This window comes from Rana temporaria, chromosome 11 (genome assembly GCF_905171775.1).
Source record: "Rana temporaria chromosome 11, aRanTem1.1, whole genome shotgun sequence".
NCBI classification, from domain to species: domain Eukaryota; kingdom Metazoa; phylum Chordata; class Amphibia; order Anura; family Ranidae; genus Rana; species Rana temporaria.
This window is the reverse complement of record NC_053499.1, coordinates 128,515,995-128,530,549: the sequence shown is the minus strand read 5'-3', so window position 1 is coordinate 128,530,549 and position 14,555 is coordinate 128,515,995. Positions and strand designations below refer to the sequence as shown.

Sequence of the window (14,555 nt, the reverse complement as noted above, 5' to 3'; positions counted from 1 at the left end):
ATCTTGTATACCATAAATGTAAGTGCAATGGCTTTTAGATTTTATTTTTATAAAAGCAGTTTTTCACTATGAGAGCCTTCCTTTCCATTTGAGCACCAACAATTCTTTCCTGGGGGGGGACTGGTTTTAGTTGATTTAAAGATCAAGGAGTATCATGTGGAGGGGTGTTCATACCCTCATTTGGGGTGTCACAGGCGCATTTTGACCCATGTATTGCAGAAAAAGACAACTCTCTGGTAAATGCGGTGTGGAGGTGATGGCAAGGGGAAAGCTCCTTTGTAAAGGCACCGTGTGAATGGCCTTTGTTACACTGTAAGTTGATATATGTTAAGAGCACTAATATTGGACTGTATATATAATTATTGGACTTATTGAGCAAGTCCTTTCTTTAAAGGGGTTGTAAAGGTACAATTTTTTTTTTTCCCTAAATAGCTTCCTTTACCTTAGTGCAGTCCTCCTTCACTTACCTCATCCTTCCATTTTGCTTTTAAATGTCCTTATTTCTTCTGAGAAATCCTCACTTCCTGTTTTTCTGTCTGTAACTCCACACAGTAATGCAAGGCTTTCTCCCTGGTGTGGAGTGTCGTGCTCGCCTCCTCCCTTGGACTACAGGAGAGTCAGGATGCTCTCTACGTTGCAGAAAGAACAGAGCTGTGTGTTAGTGGGCGTCCTGACTCTCCTGTAGTCCAAGGAAGGGGGCGAGCACGACACTCCACACCAGGGAGAAAGCCTCGCATTACTGTGTGGAGTTACAGACAGAAGAACAGGAAGTGAGGATTTCTCAGAAGAAATAAGGACATTTAAAAGCAAAATAGAAGGATGAGGTAAGTGAAGGAGGACTGCACTAAGGTAAAGGAAGCTATTTTAGGGGAAAAAAAAACCTTTAACGATTCACTTTTTTTTAAGTTACAGCACACTGTATTTTATTTATATTCATTACGTATGTTTGTGTATGTAGCCATTTCCTTTATTTATTCTGTGGCTCATGCTAATGAGCAGCTAAAAAAAAAAAAAAAGAGGGGAGCCCAAGTTTTGTTGGGTGCTTGCAGCCAGAAATATTTGAGAGTTTACTGATTCTTAGAATTTACTTTATGCCATAATTGGGTGCCATGTCTTTAAAGTGTTACTAAACCCAGGACCCTGCATTCACTATATCTGGTCTCCCACAGTACACAGAACATGGAAATGCAATTATTTTAGTAAATATAAACTGCTAAATACAGTTTCTCATCAGCAGTATATAGCAGTCTTGTGACTATCAGTGTCTGGTTAAAGCTTGTAGGAGGAGTTTTCATTCTCCCATGATTGTCCTAGGAGTCTGCAGGACCCCTGACCCTCTGTCTGGACAGTGCTGATTGGCCCTGTGCTGATCACATGCAACCTCCCGAGAAAAAAACAACTCTAGCAATACACACCAAACTGAGCATGTGCAGAGTGCCGCCAAGGCTCTGTACTATCAGCAGATGGATTGGGGACTGTGGAATAAGGGGAGGATCAGAGAAGACAGGAACAAACCGGTTTTACACAATGTATAGGATCAACCCCTTAGGTTCCACAGGGAGTATAACAAGCATTCTTTACTGCATATATAGACAGATATTGTGGGTTTAGTAACACTTTAAATCCGCCATATGATATAAAGAGGTAATTACAAATCCACCCAGGAACATTTAATAAAAGCTCATATTATAACCACAAATGGTTTTACTGAACACTAACCTTTTTCTCATTGGCTTTTATTTTTGGCCTGGAGATGGGGAGGCAAACGATTGCTGCAAAATCTCCCTACTGGATTGTCTAAGGCTGCATTCACACCTAGACGTATGTTACCGCTGCGTATTTTGCCGCGACAAATTGCAGCGTTTTGTCCCGCGATTTGCTGCGACAAAGCGCGGTAAAATACGCCGCGTTAACATACTCAGGAGGGGTGACAACATTGTCAGCTATGGCCGAACGCCGAAAGCCGCCTGAAAAAAAGGTCAGGGATTTGTTTTGGGCTTCAGGCGTTTCGGCGTGGAGATGTGAACCATCTCCATAGCCGACAATGTAAACCAGGGGTTGACAAATTTGCTTGGAATCTAGGAGCCAGCTAAAAAAGTTAGGAGCCAGAAAACGTACCAGTCCCAACGAGCTTGTGCACAGAAGCGAACACGTACGTGAGCAGCGACCGCATATGTAAATGGTGTTCAAACCACACATGTGAGGTGTCGCCGCGATTGGTAGAGCGAGAGCAATAATTCTAGCCCTAGACCTCCTCTGTAACTCAAAACATGCAACCTGTAGAATTTTTTAAACGTTGCCTATGAAGATTTTAAAGGGTAAAAGTTTGACGCCATTCCACGAGCGCACGTAATTTTGAAGCGTGACATGTTGGATATCAATTTACTCGGCGTAACATTATCTTTCATAATATTAAAAAAAATGGGGATAACTTTACTGTTGTCTTATTTTTTAATTAAAAAAAGTGTAATTTTTTCCCAAAAAAAAAGTGCGTTTGCAAGACCGCTGCGCAAATACGGCGTGACAGAAAGTATTGCAACGATCGCCATTTTATTCTCTAGGGTGTTGGGATAAAAAATATATATAATGTTTGGGGGTTCTAATTAGAGGGAAGAAGATGGCAGTGAAAATAGTGAAAAATTACATTAGAATTGCTGTTTAACTTGTAATGCTTAACTTGTAATACCAACGGCTCACCACCCGATGGCGCCAGCTTACACATCTGGTGGTAATAACTTGTAATACCAACGGCTCACCACCAGATGGAGCCAGCTCACACAAAAAAAAAAAAAAAAAAAAATTTTTTTTTTTTTTTTTGCCCCCCCTTCCAAGCCAAGTCGCCAGGACCCTATTTCTAGTCGCCATGGCGACCTGGCACCCGGGATTTGTCGAGCCCTGATGTAAACTCACCCCTCCAGTGTATCAGGGGCTGCTGCGGTGTCACGTTACAGGCGTATATACGCCTAGGTGTGAATGGGCACTTAGAGAGGAAAAAAACAAGAACAGTACTCGTCCAAACAGATTGGATTTGTAGCATTTAAGTGGTTGATGGCAGTATTATTATTATTATTATTATTATTATTATTATTATTATTATTAAAAACAAAAGTTATTTTTTTTGTGTGTGTAATAAATATATATATATATTTTAGGGCTGCAACTAACGATTATTTTCATAATCGATTGGTTGGCCGATTTTATTGTTTTGATCGGTTAATAACTTTAAAGTGTGGTGTATAATTTTAGTTAATATGTAAAGTTTAAAAAAGACACAATGTATTCTTAAATATCTCTATGCAGTGGTAAATATAAATAACCAACTTTATGGTTAAGGAGAAAAATCTCTAATCCACTCTGAGAATAACTGACAGATTAGCTATACTGTATTACTATTAGAGGGCGAATCTGGTAAATATCAGGCTCCGACTCGGATCAAATTATTTTATTTGAAGAAAAAAAAAGTTAGACTGTTTTTTAAACAGAACTGTAATATATTATTTACGTCTTCCTTCAAAAAAAAAAAAAAAATTAATAATTTTAAGAACTTTCGTTTTGATTTTCTAATCGTCAGTGGGGTCAAATCAACATTCGTTTTCAACCACAGTGACGGGAAAGTTTAGAAATAATAGAAAACTTCTTGGTCAAAGGAATTTTCAGACTGCGTATGTGGTTTTTGTTCAGAAATTATATTCATTTTAAAACTGAATGTTAAAAGCAAGTGAAAATTTCAAACCACGTTCTTTCAGCGAATGTACAAAGATTTTTCGTATTCATATAATAACAGTAGTGATTTTTTTCGAACTATAAAGGGCTCCTTTTTTTTTTTTTTTTAACCCCCATTATGTTGCTGGCCGATTTATCAATTATGAAAACGATAATCGATTAATTTCATAATCGATTAGTTGTCGATTCGTTGTTTCGGCCCTAATAGATAGATGTAGAGATAGATAGCTCTTTGGGCGGCCGGGTGTAAACGTTGTTTTGTGTGTGCATGTTGTGTGTTTGTTGTTTTTTTTTTGTATTTAGCAGGCGGGATCGGGATGGACGTTGGCGAGTGTAAACGTACACAAGTCCGTCTACACCAACCAGTCCATAGCAGTGCTGATTTCTGTTGAATACACTCTGACCACCATGCTAGGACACAACACATTTGTTTCAATACAGATAAACCTTGGTGTGCTTCATTGATAAGTGTCATGTCTGTCAGTGGTGGGAACACATCTCAGCCATGTGAATGTAGCTTTGGTTCCCTTTTTTGTATGACCGGATTTCTTTTTGAAATGAACCAGCAGAAGGGCCATTGGGAAAGAGCAGAAGCAGAATGCCGACGTGTTCATTGCTCAAGGGCTGTACAATGAGTTTCCATCCATGTTCTATCATGCACACCGTCTGTCAGGGAGTAATGGTATGTTTCATCTATATATATCGCAGACATAAACACATACTCCGACCAGGTCATCCGACACTTCTGGTTTAAATATTCTGTGCTGACAGCTCATCGTATGTCTTGTGCAATGATAAATCTTTTTCTGCTGATCAGGTAAACTGATGATTTGTTTTCTTTGTGACTTCTCACCTACAGGTCTCATCACTTTTATAAACTGCGCATATGTGAAATGGGGGACACGGGTGCAAGATCTCTTCACTTACGCCAAAGTCATTGCGTTGATTGCAATCATCATAACGGGCATTGTTAAATTGTGCCAAGGTAAGAGTTCACATCTTGGTTTTGTCACTGTACCTGTACGTCCTCTTTAAGTGCCCAGCCGTGGGTCGCGGGCGCGCGCCCGCAACCCGGTCTGAAGCTCCGCGGACCCGATCGCCGCTGGAGTCCCGCGATCGGTCCCCAGAGCTGAAGAACGAGGAGAGCTGTGTGTAAACACAGCTTCCCCGTTCTTCACTGTGGCGCCATCATTGATCGTGTGTTCCCTGATATAGGGAAACACGATCAATGATGTCACACGTCGAGCCCCGCCCCCCTACAGTTGGAAACACATATGAGGTCACACTTAACCCCTTCAGCGCCCCCTAGTGGTTAACTCCCAAACTGCAATTTTCATTTTCACAGTAAATGCATTTTTATAGCATTTTTTTGCTGTAAAAATGACAATTGTCACAAAAATGTGTCAAAATTGTCCGATGTGTCCGCCATAATGTCGCGGATCGCCGGCATTAGTAGTAAAAAAAAAATTATTAATAAAAATGCAATAAAACTATCCCCTATTTTGTAAACACTATAAATTTTACGCAAACAATCGATAAACGCTTATTGCGATTTTTTTTTATATATTTTTTTTTTTAACAAAAATAGGTAGAATACGTATCGGCCTAAACTGAGGAAAAAAAATGTTTTTTTTATATATTTTTGGGGGATATTTATTATAGCAAAAAGGAAAAAATATTGATTTTTTTTTTTCAAAATTGTCGCTCTATTTTTGTTTAGCGCAAAAAATAAAAATCGCAGGGGTGATCAAATACCACCAAAAGAAAGCTCTATTTGTGGGGGGAAAAAAGGACGCCAGTTTTGCTTGAGAGCCACATCGCACGACCACGCAATTGTCAGTTAAAGCGACGCAGTTGCGAATCGCAAAAACTGGCCAGGTCCTTTACCTGCATTTTGGTCCGGGTCTTAAGTGGTTAATGGATATTAAAGTAAGGATTTTTTTTTTTTTTTTTTTTAAACAAGTCTGCTTTAATTTAGAACTGTACACTATTTTTAAACCATTTATTATTTCATCTGACTAGGGCTGATAACTGGACATGGTTGTGGACTTTTTGATCTAATTTGCTTTGCGATAAATGTAAATAGCCAGTGGCTGTCTAACAAATTTAATGTCGGGGTGGATGCACTATAACAGTGCTCATCAACCCTGTCCTCGGGGCCAACGAACATGCCAGGTTTGCAAGATAACTGAAAAACATCACAGGTGATATCATGTTGCTGCTCAGTACCGGCAAATGCAATATTCTAGTCTGCATCTCCTCAAGGTAATACATAAGACCTGGCCTGTTAGTGGGCCCTGAGGACAGGATTGATGACCACTGATCTATAAGACAAAAGCATTCCCAGTTCTCCTTAGATGTTCTGTCTGCTCTATTGTTCCTGTGATTTGTCTCCCCAGGCCGCACGGAGAACTTTGAGGATTCTTTTGCCGGGTCATCATGGGACGCTGGCGACATATCTTTGGCTCTGTATTCCGCCCTCTTCTCTTATTCCGGCTGGGACACACTGAACTATGTCACAGAGGAAATTAAGAACCCAGAAAGGTATCAATAATGTTAGGAAATGCCAGCATTTGGCTAGATGGCGATTCACTATAGGAATGTGATGGGTTTTCAGTCTTTAACGCCCACCCTTAGTAAAGGGAAAATAGGTAGAATGTCCAACCAAATACTGTTGTGTGCCCAGCCGTTCTCTGGCCAAATTGTCATTTTTGCAAGCGATGCATAAGATATATAAAGTAAGCCTGTATGTACAATCCCACTTGAATATGGGCGATTTCACTCAATGTGCCCATATAGATAACAATGTGTTTTTCTTTTTTTGACTTTGACACCCTATTAGGTGTTTAACTGGTTGCCGACCAGCCGCAGGTCGGCTCCCCTGCGCGAGTGCCCGTAGCTATACGTCTGCTCTCGTGCAGGCCACTAGGGGCGCGTGCGCGCTCCCCCGAGTCCCGTGCCCAGCGGGCGCAATCGCCGCCGGGCACACGCAATTGCTTGTTACAGAGCGAGGACCGGGAGCTGTGTGTGTAAACATACAGCTCCCGGTCCTGTTAGGGGAGAAATGCCTGACCGTCTGTTAATACAATGTATGAACAGCGATCAGTCATTTCCCCTAGTGAGTCCACCCCCCACAGTTAGAACACACCCAAGGAACATACTTGACCCCTTCCCCGCCCCCTAGTGTTAACCCCTTCACTGCCAGTGGCATTTTTATAGCACTGATCGCTATAAAAATGCCAATGGTCCCAAAAATGTGTCCGAAGTGTCCACCATAATGTCGCAGTACCGAAAAAAAATCGCTGATCGCCGCCATTACTAGTAAAAAAAAAAAATATTAATAAAAATGCCATAAAAATACCCCCTATTTTGTAAACACTATAACTTTTGCGCAAATCAATAAACGCAAAAAAGTAAAAAATATTCATTTTTTTTCAAAATTGTCGCTCTATTTTTGTTTATAGCGCAAAAACTAAAAACTGCAGAGGTGATCAAATACCACCAAAAGAAAGCTCTATTTGTGGGGAATAAAGGAAGCCAATTTTGTTTGAGAGCCACGTCGCACGACCGCGCAATTGTCAGTTAAAGCGACGCAGTGCCGAATCGCAAAAAGTGCTCTGGTCTTTGACCAGCAATATGGTCCGGGGGTTAAGTGGTTTAAACAAATCAAAAATCGAGTTTCCTGCAAGAAGAGAAGTAGTATACTCTCCTCTCTGGAGGCCTGTCACTGCTACCCCCCCCCCCCTCCCCCACCAGCTCTGTAGCCTCTTGTCCATCTTTACTGCGTTCAATACTCCAGAAGATAATGGGACATTTGTTTAATTAAACTAAATAAAATCTAAATTATTTTGTTTCAATAAGTGTTTATTGAAGGTATGCAGTAAGTGTACATTGAATAATTTCATGGTTTTAAAATACAAAATTCAGAAAAATTGTATCGCAGAACAACATAAACTTTTCAAGACCAATGTTTGATCAAGTGAGCCACAGTCCATGAAGTAATATGCTATGCAAGTATCCCCCTGAACTTGACATACAGAAGTCTAAACATGTCTTAATACAGAACATATAACCTTAAAAAATAGAAAGCATCTTAAAATAAACAGCCGTGACTGTAGTCGTTGCCTATATACTAGTCATCACAATCGGTTTAGAAATGTTGATATGGAGATGTGTGAAAACACAGGCTACACCAATCATGTGGCAGTATTGGACATTATAGACAAGGGCCCAGATTCAGGTAGATCCGAGCAATATTTGCGTGGGCAAAGAGCAAATATTTTTCTCTGCGCCCACGCAAATATTGCGTTTTGCCCGCGATTCACGGAGCAGTTGCTCCGTAAATTGCGCGGGCCATATGCTAAACAGCCGGGCGTAAGGCTGCCTAATGTAAATGATCCCGCCGGGGGCGGGAATCATTTAAATTAGGCGCGCTCCCGCGCCGAGCGAACAGCGCATGCTCCGTCGGGAAACTTTCCCGACGTGCATTGCGGCAAGGACGTCATTTGCTTCTAAGTGAACGTGAATGACGTCCAGCGCCATTCACGGTTCACTTACGTAAACAAAGTGAAATTTAAATTTCACGAGCGGGAAGCGCAGCTATACTTTAACATTGGTTGCCCCTGCTATTAGCAGGAGCAGCCTTATGCTAAAGTCGCCGTACGGAAACTCTGTACCTTGCGTGCGCAGGGCCCGCGCAACTTTTGTGAATCGGTGGTAGTATGCAATTTGCATACTATACACAGATCACAATGGCCGCGCCACCTAGCGGCCAACGCAAGAATGCAGCCAAAGATATGAAGGCTTAAGGAGGCTTATGCCTGTCATATCTTAGGCTGCAGTCGGTGTAACAAGGTTCCTGAATCAGGAGCACTCGTTACACCGGAGCAAGTAAGCACTTGCCCCGCGCAACCTATGGTTGCGCGGGCGCAAGTGCTTCTTGAATCTGGCCCACTATGATTATTAGTTGAGGGGGTTTAATTTTCAAGTACCAGAGTAAGTTAAAAAAAAAGAGGGGGAAAAAGAGAAGAAGATGAAAAAAATTAAAGCGGAGCTCCACCCTAAAGTGAAACTCCCGCTGATCGGAACCCCCCCCCCCCCCCCCGCCGGTGTCACATTTGACACCTTTTCAGGGGGGTGCAGATACCTGTCTAAAGATAGGTATTTGCACCCACTTCCGGCCACACAGTCTCGGGCAGACTGCGGGCATGACGTCACCTCCTGTCCCCCCCCCCCCCCCGTTGTGTTCTGGGAACACTCGGCTCCCAGTACACAGCGGGAGCCAATCGTCAGGCGTAGCGCGACTCGCACATGCGCCGTAGGGAACCGGGCAGTGAAGCCGGAGCGCTTCACTTCCTGGTTCCCTCACCGAGGATGGCGGGGGGGGGGGCAGCAGAGTGACGAGGGATCGCTCGTCCTCTGCTGCGGACGGCGCTGGACTCCAGGACAGGTAAGTGTCCTAATATTAAAAGTCAGCAGCTGCAGTATTTGTAGCTGCTGGCTTTTAATATTATTTTTTTCAGCAGAGCTCCGCTGTAAGTCAGCATCTATACATACTGTAGCTGCTGACTTTTAATATTGGGACACTTACCTGTCCTAGAATCCAGCGATTTTTGGCACCCCGGCCAGTGTTTCCATTGGCTCTCGGGTGCTGCCGCTGCCATTACCTGTAAGGGAAACTGGCAGTGAAGACTTGCGGCTTCACAGCTGATTCCCTACTGCGCAAAGCGCACTGCACTTTATGAATGGCTCGGCGGAGAAGGGGGGGCCCAACTGCTGACGGACTTGGCTAGGGCCGACAGAAGTGGGGATGGGTCCCTGTCAAAAACATGTACCTACTCCCCGCCCCCCCCCCCCCCTCCCCCGAAAAGTGCCAAATGTGGCATTGGACAGATAAGTGGAGCTTCAACTTTTGGGTGGAACTCCGCTTTAAGTGGGCAACATGGTATTTTGCGTTTAGATTGTGCATAAAATGTATTTGTTTTAACTTTGCATAATTTAATATAAGAGTTGGTATTGCATCTCTGGTGTCTTTTTTTTATATTCCCTATATAAATTGACTGATGAAACATTTTATTCTTGTGTACCTTTCGATAATAGCAAGTCTGAAGGTGAACCTTTATTGTGCATTTACATTGGACTTGCTTGACTCAGTGCATATCTCATACTGGGTGGGCAAATGGGGAAGCTGACAACCACTATAGTGATGGCCACAATCTTTGGGTCCTGTACCAAGTGGTTTCCCCTCTGCATACTGACCACAGGGGTCACTCTTGTGGCACTGCCACCCTTTAAAGAATGCTTTTGTATTTTTTTTCAATTAATACAAGGCATCCTTTGGACACGGTGAAAATCATATTACTGCCCCTCCGCTCCACCTTGTCCAATCAGAGAACGCCTTTAATTCCAGGCATGGGACCCAGAAGTTTGTGGCTATCGCTACTACTGACTACTGTAGTGATTGTCCGCTTCCCCCAGTGGCCCCTCAGGTAAGAGCTTTGGATCAAATAGTGAAAACATATGCATGGCTCTCCTTCCCAATCTATGTATCAGAAGAGGAACACTCTATATATTTTGACTGTTTTAATAACCAGTGTTGTAAGTAACAGCGTTTAAATAAACGCCGTTACGTAACGATTGGCCTCCTGAGGGTAACTAGTAATCTACCAGATTACTTTTACCCTATCGGCAACGCCGTTTCCATTACATTGGCGGCGTTACTGAGTTACATTGAGCGCGCGGGTAGGGGCAGTCCGGGCAGACTCTGGGGTCGTCTTCATCACGTCTGTGACTGTCAGAGTCCAACACATGACCCGCCGGCGACGAATCGAATCTGACAAGAAGATGATTTGCATGACCCTCACCCAATCACAAACAATTTGTTTGTGATTGGGTGAGGGTCATGCATATCATCTTCTTGTCTGATTCGATTCGTCGCCGGCGGGTCATGTGTCGGACTCGTGACTCGTCGTGGGTGGGTGGCGCTGGCGCATGCACGCGCCTGGAGTCTCCCGCCCGCGGCCGTCTGCAGTGTCGCTCGTGTCTGTCGAGGAGGCCCGAGGGAGTCTGGCGCTCAACTCCTCTCACCTGTGACCTGACTGAGTGAGTCACTCACTCTCACTCCTCAGCCGCCGACATCTCCCCCGTCCCCCACGGAGGCTCCGCTCCACCACCGGTCAGCGGTCCGGACTCCGGGGACTGGGATACCTCCTGACTCCGTCCTGACTGAGAGGCTAGAGCGCAAGCAGAGACAGGCAGCACCGACCGACTGTGGCCCCTGCGCAGCCAGAGCCAGGTGAGGAGCCGAGGATCGGATTGGGAGGGGGGGGGGGGAGCGGCCTAGTCTAAGGCATTAGGCCTGGTGTGGCGAAATATGAACTTTGTGCTGCTAGTGCTACTGGCTGAGCTGACTGACTGCCTGATATTACTTGTAAAGCTTGAAAGACTCCAATTATCTGTCTATATAACAGCCTGTTATATATTTATAAACAGATAAATGGAGTCTTTTAAGCTTTACAAGCAATATCAGCAGTCAGTCAGCTCAGCCAGTAGCACAAAGTTCATATTTCGCCACACCAGGCCTAAGGCCTTCGTAAGTAAAAAAAAATCTCAATTACTTTGCCGAGTAACTAGTTACTTTGCCTATGAAGTAACTGAGTCACTAACTCAATTACTTTTTCGGACAAGTAATTTGTAACTGTAACTAATTACTTTTTTAAAGGAAGATGATTACTATATTTATTTAATATTGATACAGGATATAAGAAAATGGGGGGGGGGGGGGGGGGGGGGGGGCTAATGTTGGCACGGAACATGAGATATACATACTTGGATATGGCCAAGCTGGACCAATGTATGCAATAAAAATCATACCTGGAAATCCGCTTTGTTTCCTTTATGGGGAGGTTGTTGGTGTATAGCCAGCATTTCTTTCTTTAGCTTGTTAAAGCGGGAGTTCACCCATAAGACAATTTTTTCAAAGAATCCCCTTAGATGGATGCTCGTTTTGTCTAGCGGAATCGGCTAGTTGTTTTAAAATATGAGCCGTACTTACCGTTTTCGAGATGCATCTTCTCCGTCGCTTCCGGGTATGGGTCTTCGGGAGCGGGCGTTCCTTCTTGATTGACAGTCTTCCGAGAGGCTTCCGACGGTCGCATCCATCGCGTCACTAGTAGCCGAAAGAAGCCGAACGTCGGTGCGGCTCTATACTGCGCCTGCGCACCGACGTTCGGCTTCTTTCGGAAAATCGTGACGCGATGGATGCGACCGTCGGAAGCCTCTCGGAAGACTGTCAATCAAAATAGGAACGCCCATACCCGGAAGCGGCGGAGAAGATGCATCTCGTAAACGGTAAGTACAGCTCATATTTTAAAACAACTAGCCGATTCCCCTAGAGAAAATGAGCATCCATCTAGGGGGAAAAGTGTTATGTACGGGTGAACCCCCGCTTTAAACAGCCTGTAGACTTCCAGATCACAGCCATGGCTTGCACTGCCTTTTTTCACTGATTTATTTTTTTGGTCTTCATTCTGCACGCTGGTGTTAAAGAAAAACCCTGGTCTAATGAAATCTTTTTAGATCTCAAACTATTACCAAGAATGTTTCATTGCATAATTTATATACTGTACATACATGGAGGGCAGCCAATTTTTTCTACTCTTATTTACATTACTGCAGGCTCCGTTTCTGTTTTTTCAGCAACACGCCTGTAGTGACTGATTGCTTTCTTTCACAATGAAAGTGCATGAGCCAACTGACAACAATGCATTCTCTACCTGACAGCTTCTTTATTTCAATCGTTTTAAAGTCGAGTGATTGCGAATTGTTTGCTCCCTCTGGTGGCTAATCCACAAATCTTCATAATTAATATAATAGAGATATGGAAGAGCAAATGTGCAAAACAATAAATACAAATATGAATCCAATCATTAATACTATAGGGTCAATTCTGTAATAGTAACTCAGTATATAAGCTTAAAGTGATTGTAAGTGTTCTTCTTTGTTATTTAAGAAAAAAAAAAGTCATACTTGCCTCCACTGTGCGGCTCGTTTTGCACATAGTGGCCCCGAACCTGGTCTTCTGGAAGTCCCCAGGCGGCCCCTTCCCCCGCGTCAGATAACCCCCCTAGGAGGAGCTCTCTCCTGGGGGGGGGGCTACCTTTCGGGCGTGCTCCAGAATCCAGCATTTGATTGACAGCAGCAGGAGCCAATGGCTGCGCTGCTATCAATCAAGAGTCGGGACCCCGTGGAGAGAGGACAAGCGCGTTTCTTGCCGACAGAAATATGGGTCTCTGGTAAGTAAAACGGGGGGGGCCGGTCACAGCCAGATGTTTTTTTTTTTTTTTTTCACTTTCATGCATAGGATGCATGAAGGTGAAAAGACACAAGGGTTTACAACCCCTATAAAATGTATTTGATATACACCGATCAGCTATAACATTACGATGACTTACTTAATATTGCGTAGGTCCCTCTTTTGTCGCCAAAACGCCCTTGACCTGTTGTGGCATGGACGCTACTAAACCTCTGAAGGGATGCTGTGGTATTGGACAGTAAGCCGTTGGGGGTAGGCAACTTTGGCCCTCATGCTGTGGTGAAACTACAAGTCCCAGGAGACGTTTCAAGACCCTGACCATTATGCCTAGTCATGTCTGTGAATGTCAGTGTGTTACAATGCCTCATGGGATGTGTAGTTCTACAACAGCTGGATGGCCGTAGTTTGAAGATCCCTGCTATAGACAATTGACAGGCGAGCGGTGGCTTTCCCATCCTGACTGGACATCATATGAAGTCCTGTCAGGAAGCGACGATCGTACGGCCATGGGGTCGTGCAGCGGCGTCATCTGTCACTGACCGTGTCCACGGGACATAGCCGATTAATGATCAGAGTACTGGCTCGCTCCCGTTACCATTTGACCACCATGGCCAATCACAGCAGGTCACATGACCGTTGTACACAATGCATGGCTTCCTTTCATACCATCCATTATGTACACTTGTGTTGCTAGCTGTGAGTGGTCAATTTGCCAGGGCAAATCGCACCCTTCTGTACCATGTGATTTAGCTTTGACCGATCACAACAAAACGGAACGATTCTGTTTCATTCAGTAAAATGCTTACTTATAGCAAAGGAATTCACTGCTATTAGCAAACATAATGTATGTTAAAAATAAATAAAAAATAAATCCTGATCACTTCCCCAAAGTAGTGCAATGTTATGGTAACATTATATTGCTCTGGTCACAGTGTGTTAGAAAAAAAAAATTGAAATTTCTTTTTTCTTTTTTTCGTACTGTCACCAATCGGTGTCCCTGATCACCGCCAGGAATACCTGGTGTACTGCACTGATGACCGTATGTAAAATAAAAACTGAACAATTTTATTTATTTGAATTACTTAATTTTCCAAACCATTCTTTCCAAAAATGAGTTATTTGGGGGTATTTCTAGGGTTCTGGCATTTTAGGGCCTCAAGAAACGATAGGCCGTCCACCGTTACATCAGGATTGATACATTTTCAGATATAGACCATAGTTTGTGGACTCTATACCTTTCCCACAGACTAAATAATATACACTGATTTGGATTTCTTTCACCAAAGAAATGTAACGGGATACATTTAAAGGGGTTGTAAAGGTTAATTTTATATTTTCAAAATAGGTTCCTTTTTAACCACCTCCTTACTGGGCACATATACCCCTTCCTGACCAGGTGAAATTTCAGCTTGTGGCACTGCGTCACTTTAACTGACAATTGCGCGGTCGTGCGACGTGGCTCCTAAACAAAATTGATGTCCTTTTTTCCCCACAAATAGAGCTTTCTTTTAGTAGTATT

The 14,555-nt window shown here is 43.5% G+C and overlaps 1 protein-coding gene across 1 annotated transcript in view; it reads left to right on the top strand.

Annotated features, from left to right (window-relative positions):
• Positions 1-14,555, top strand: part of SLC7A6 (solute carrier family 7 member 6) — an 82,510-nt gene that overhangs the window by 29,341 nt on the left and 38,614 nt on the right. Inside the window, exons 3-4 of the mRNA XM_040329113.1 lie at positions 4,583-4,708; positions 6,123-6,267. Of these exons, the coding sequence (XP_040185047.1) occupies positions 4,583-4,708; positions 6,123-6,267 (271 nt within the window). The remainder of the gene's footprint in view (positions 1-4,582; positions 4,709-6,122; positions 6,268-14,555) is intronic.